The 6000-nt window shown below is 41.2% G+C and overlaps 1 protein-coding gene across 6 annotated transcripts in view; it reads right to left on the bottom strand.

Annotated features, from left to right (window-relative positions):
* Positions 1–1399: 1399 nt before the first annotated feature.
* Positions 1400–6000, bottom strand: part of CDC14B (cell division cycle 14B) — a 2772169-nt gene continuing 2767568 nt past the window's right edge. For all 6 annotated transcript variants that reach the window (XM_044059784.1, XM_044059788.1, XM_044059789.1 and 3 more), the window contains one exon: positions 1400–2362. In XM_044059784.1, the coding sequence (XP_043915719.1) occupies positions 2339–2362 (24 nt within the window). In that variant the 3' untranslated portion in view covers positions 1400–2338. The remainder of the gene's footprint in view (positions 2363–6000) is intronic.

Raw genomic sequence — 6000 nt, 5'->3', positions numbered from 1 at the left:
ACCTAAACCCACAACTAGGTTCTAACAGGGAAAGGAGGAAATATGACTACAATTGCTAAAGACAGCCAAAATACCTTAATAAAAAAGTAAGGAGCCAGTAAAAAGGCACTTATCTAACAATTACCTGCACTTAAGCCTGGACCACGTCTGGAGAGATTCAGCTGCAAGTGAGATCTGGGGGGGTTAGTAGGTGGCAAGGGATCATGGGAAGTGGAGGAGCTTGAGCTCTGGATCTTTCCGAGAAGTTGCTGGCTCAGATCTGAGGTCAGATCCTAGACCCATCTGTGATGAATAATGACACGGATAGCATCAGATCAAATGGTTAAGTGAAATGTTCATTAACAAATACATACATTTTGAGATAAAAAAATCTTAATGATCACCCTCAAAACTAGTAGATATTAGCCCTAGTTGTCAATTCTAACCAAAAGGTTAGACAAAACAGTTACTTAATAGGGAATTCCCCACAGGAAAACTAAGTATGTTAAGTCAGAATAGCAGTAAATCATTTCTATGATTACCCTATAAACTAAATTTTGACAGGAAAAAAAAGACACTGCTATACAGTGGTGCTAGGGCATGTGGAAAGTACGCTAAAGCTTTAGAAGCTGTCTGGCAGGTACAATCCTTGGCCGAATATCCCCTATACTTTAAGGCATATGCAACAATGATCTAATGATGAACATCTGTGATTACAGTAAAAAGTCTGTATAAGCACTTTATCCTGTCAAGACACATTTTATTTTTTATTGCTAAGAATGGGATGTTAAGTGCAGGGGTGCCTTTGTCACAGCAGGACTACCTTAAGTCCCATAATGAAGGCTGCAGCTCAGCGTGGTGGTGGTGCTGCGGTAGCATTGTCGCCTCACAGTAAGACGCTGTCCGGTTCGATTCTCAGTTAGAGCGTCTTCTGCGTGGAGACATGTGTGAATGGGCATACCTTCGTTGAAGGTTGTGTGTCAGGGCTGGCAACTCGGCACGTAAAAATCAACTGCCAATCATTAGCGGACCGGAGTTCCGCTGTGGCGACCCCTAACTGGGAAAAGCCGAAAGACACACACACAGGCTGCCAAATGCCAGTGTTCCCCTTTCCATAGAACAGGAGCACTCAACATTTTAAAATCCTTTCCTCTGTCACTTCCACCTTCAGAAACCAAGAGAAATAGCACCAAACTGACCACAGTACAATTCCAGTACATTCATGCAGTCAAAGACTAACAAATTGATAATGGTGGCCCTATGTATCAATCAAATGACCACTTTAATATGAAGATGAATTTAAAGACGCTTAAATCACTGCTAATACAATGAATGATGAGTTTAGGATTCAGTTAGTAAAACAGTAACTTTGTTTACTGGGTCAATTACTGTATGAACTAATCATTAAAGACTGAAAAAGTCACAGTGCTTAAACCACTTTACTGTGCATATGAACGGTTTTGCTGGTAGTCACATTTAAATCAATCCACAATTTCAAAGCGCTTTGGATACAATTTACATAAAAATGCTATATTAAAACCAAAATACGCTAGACTTCCTTTGCACCCCAATCAATTGCAATTTTGTATATATTTTACTGGCCAAAACACAAGCCAAATTCTACTGATATATGGAAAATACACATCAATGCATAATTAGAATCATGATTTCTTCAGGGTTTACAATTAAAAAAAAAACCTGTTTACATAAAGACAAAAATTACAGCTTTGTCCTCAGAATGGAGTAAATACAAACACAAATCTGAATAATGCCTCCAATGGAGTTTTACTCTGCTACAAAAATTATGAATACTAATCAGAATTCCAAGTGAAGTGGTTAAACTAAACTACAACATTAACTGATGCAGATGCCCAATAGTTTTATTAAAATTGCATCTATGTGAAGAAAATGATTGCCATCACAAGTAACATATATACATGCACTTTATGAAGTACACTGCTCAGTCTCTGAATTCTGGCAGCCAACAATTATGTACATCTCAGTGTATTTCTAATACAGAATTGAGCAGTTAGTCCTAAAAAAATTGTTCTACAGAGGACAATGTTCAGCATTCATAGAATGATCACAATTAAGTCCTACTTAACATTCACAGAATGATCAGTATTATATTCTTTACAATGTAGAGTCCTCTTTTGGGTACATTTCTGGCCAAGTACTCTTCAAACTAAAGTAATCTTCTAAAATATTATTCCTGCAATAATATTGCTAAATGGGATACATGTCCAAAATTCAAGCTCTGTGCTGAAACTACTGTCTGAGGTTGGCAAGGAAACTGCATTTCTTGGAGATCCCTTTCCTCCTTGGATCAAAATTCTTTACTCAACGAAGAATTCGTGTTCTAGTCCGTGAAGTTAAGTGATTGCTGGAAAAATAGTTTTAAAACAATAGTCAATACAATAAAAATATATATCAAATCTAATGTGTGACACTATTTAATGCAGCCAAATAAAGATGCTAAAATAAAAGGGTGAATTTTACACCAAAACAGTACAATATAAAATCAGTCTTACAGTGTAACACTGAAGTTATTACAGTAAAATACAACCATTAGTAACAACATATGACAAATCCAATCACAGCAGAATCTAAGAAAGCAATGTCTTGAGCTAAAAATCAGTTTTAGCTATGGAAGTACTTTTCAGCTATAACAATTCTGAGCATACAGCAAAATTACTGCTACAACAGTATAAATAGCTTGCAGTCTACCATTACAAATTTCTAGAAAAGATAAAAGACCTGCACCTACCTGCTCTGCACAGCACTTTGAATAGCTGTGTATTTTTAATAAAAGCCAAGTTATGCATTGGTTGTTAAAATATTTGCAGGGCATTACACAAAGTACAGTTGTGTACACTTACCATAAATGTAGATGTTCGAGTGTCTTCACTGTTGCAGTCATGACTGTAGGGTTCTCCCCTGCCGGCAGGCAGTCCTCGGTCGGCCAGAATCCCAAAGTCTGGGTCCGGCATCGGCTGTTCAGCCATGCTCCCTGACGTCAGAGCGCCAGGAGTACAAAGCTGACAGCCGACGCCATGCTCTCCAGTTTTTCTTGCCCCAGATGTCAGGAGTCCCAAAATGAATAAGGTCCCATACCCTTTGCAAATACACCTCAGACGAACGGTGAAAAAAGGAACCACACAAAAATAAAAAGAGGGGACAGGAAGGAGGAAAACTCAGACTGCAACAGTGAAGACACTCGAACATCTGCATTTATGGTAAGTGTACACAACTGTACTATGTTCATCGTGTTTCACTGTTGCAGTCATGACTGTAGGGTAGAATCCCAAAGCAGAATGAAAGGGAGGTGGTCATAAAGAAGAAGGGGTGGCTAAAAGGCCCTGCAAGACTGCAGAAGCAAAGCCTGCCCTAGACTTAGAGTAGAGAGGTAGATTGTAGTGCTTTGAAAAAGTATGCACTGAACCAAGTTGCAGCTTCCAAAATGTCTTTGGTAGGAACTCCCCTGAAGAAGGCAGCGAAGTGGCAGCAGCTCTGGTGGAATGAGTCCTTACACTCCCTGGGATTTGCTTTCCATGGTGTGAATAGCAAAATCTGATTCCATGAGCAATCCATTTAGAAATGGTCTGTTTTGAAATGGCTTTACCTTGGGAACTTGAAGCATAAGAAACAAACAATTGCTCTGATTTTCTGATGTCCTTGGTTCTGTCCAGGTAAAAACGTAGTTGTCTGTGTACATCCAAGGAATGTAAGATTCTTTCCCCTTTATTTTGAGGAGTAGGGAAAAAAGTTGGCAAGTGAATAGTTTGATTTAAAGCCACTTTGGAAACCACCTTAGGCATGAAAGTAGGATTAGTCCTTAAAGACACCCTGTCTTGATGAAAAATAATATAAGGTTCCACAGCCATAAGAGCTTGCAACTCTGAAACTCTCCTGGCAGAGGTCAGAGCTAACAGGATGGCTGTTTTCCAAGATAAAAACTTGATGTCAGAAGTGGCAGCAGGCTCAAAAGGAGCTAAGGTGAGCTTTTCCAAAACATAGTTGAGATCCCAAGCAGGAATGGGAGGAGATCTAGGAGGCCTTAAGTTCTTAGCTCCTCTGAGAAACTGTCTCATGAGCTGGTGGGAAAAGATTGGAGGGTCTGTATTATAATGTGCAGAAACAGCAGAGGCATGTATCTTAATGGAAGAGCAAGAGAAACCCTTATGTAAGAGGTCTGTCAGGTAAAGTAAAATCAAAGGAATGTTGGGAAGAAGAGGATCAGAATCCTGAGCCTACATCCAGGAACAAAATCTTTTCCATTTTCCTGCATAAGATTTTCTAGTGCTAGGACGTCTGGCTTCTAAAATGACATCCATAACCTGCTTGGGCAGGAGAGAATGAATCAAAGACCCTGGATTAACCAGGCCGCCAGGCTGAGTGTTCTGACATGGGAGTGTAGAACCTGACCCTGGTGTTGGGACAGAAGGTTCGGAGTCTGTGGTAAAATCCAAGGGGGCGTAAGAAGCTGTCGAGGCCAATTTGGGGCCAGCAAGATTATCATCTTGGGCTTGTCCTGTTTGATCTTTAATAATACCCATGGAAGAAGAGGAAGAGGCGGAAAGGCATATCCCGAGAGGTTTCTCCAACTGAATGATAGTGCATCCACTTTCCAAGCTTGTTCGTGGAAAGTCCTGGTGCAAAAAATCTGTAGTTGATGATTGAGGTGGGATGCAAAGAGGTCTATGTGAGGACATCCTCAGACTGCTGTTATCATCTTGAATATTTCGGTGTCCAGCATCCACTCGTGTGGGTCCGAAAGGTTTCTGCTCAGACTGTCTGCCAGGACGTTTTGCTTCCCTGGTAGAAACTGAGCTTGAAGATCCAGATTGCAAGCTAGAGCTGTGTTCCACAGATCCATGGCTAGTCTGCAAAGGGGGTAGGAATGAGATCCCCCTTGCTTGTTTATGTACCACATAACTGTGGTGTTGTCTGTCCGTATCAGTAGTTGTCCTGGTTGTAGAAGATTCCTGAAGGCCAATAGGGCTTTCTGAACGGCTAACATTTCCTTTAAATTGATATGCAGGTGCTTCTGATCCTTTGTCCAAAGGCCTTGCAGACAGTTGCCCTGAAAATGGGCTCCCCAGGCATAATCTGAGGCATCCGTGGTTAGTATCTGAGTGGCAGGAGGCAGGCAGAAGGGTTTTCCTTTGTTTAGAGTACATGCCTTGGACCACCAAAGGAATTCCATTTGAAGACAAGGCAGGACGGAGATCAGTATGTCTAAACTTTGGCAATGCTGAAACCATACACTTTTTAGGTACCACTGTATTTTCCTCATATGTAGTCTTGCATATGGTACGAGAAGGATGCAGGAGGCCATGTAACCCAAAGCCTGCAGGAATCTCCTTGCAGATAGCTGCGTTAAAGTTGCCAAGGTTTTGAAAGTTGAAGCCAGCTATAACTGTTTATCGTATGTCAGAAATGCCATCTGGGTTGTTGTGTTTAGAGAAGCGCCCAGAAAAATTATCTGTTGTGAGGGAGTCAAATTTGACTGTTTACAGTGAATCCCAGGAACTTGAGAAGATTCTGAACAAACTGTAGATGCTGGAGTAAGACATCCTTGCTGTCTGCCTGAATAAGACAGTCGTCCAGATAAGGGTAAATTTGAATTCCCTTGAGTCTGCAATAAGCTACTACTGGAGCCAGGCATTTGGTGAAGACCCTGGGCGCAGTAGACAATCCAAAGGGCAGCGCAGAGAATGAAAGTGCCTCGATCCGGCCTTGAACCTGAGGAATTTACTGCGGTCCTGCCTGATGGGGAATGTTGAAATATGCCTCCTTTAAATCCAAAGTTACCATCCATGCATTTTTGGTCAGCATTGGAAGTAGCTGATAAAGAGTAAGCATCTTGAATTTTGGTATCTCTAGAAAAGTGTTCAAGACTGACATATCCAGAATGGGTCTCCATGAATTTTGCTTCCTGGGGACTAGAAAGAGCCTTGAGTAAAAACCTTGTCCCATCTCTGAAAGTGGAACTAGTTCTATGGCGTTCATAGCCAAGAG

This window comes from Protopterus annectens, chromosome 17.part0 (genome assembly GCF_019279795.1).
Source record: "Protopterus annectens isolate FY-2018-M chromosome 17.part0, PAN1.0, whole genome shotgun sequence".
NCBI classification, from domain to species: Eukaryota; Metazoa; Chordata; order Ceratodontiformes; family Protopteridae; genus Protopterus; species Protopterus annectens.
Note: the sequence above shows the minus strand (reverse complement) of the source record. Positions and strands in the feature narration are given on the sequence as shown.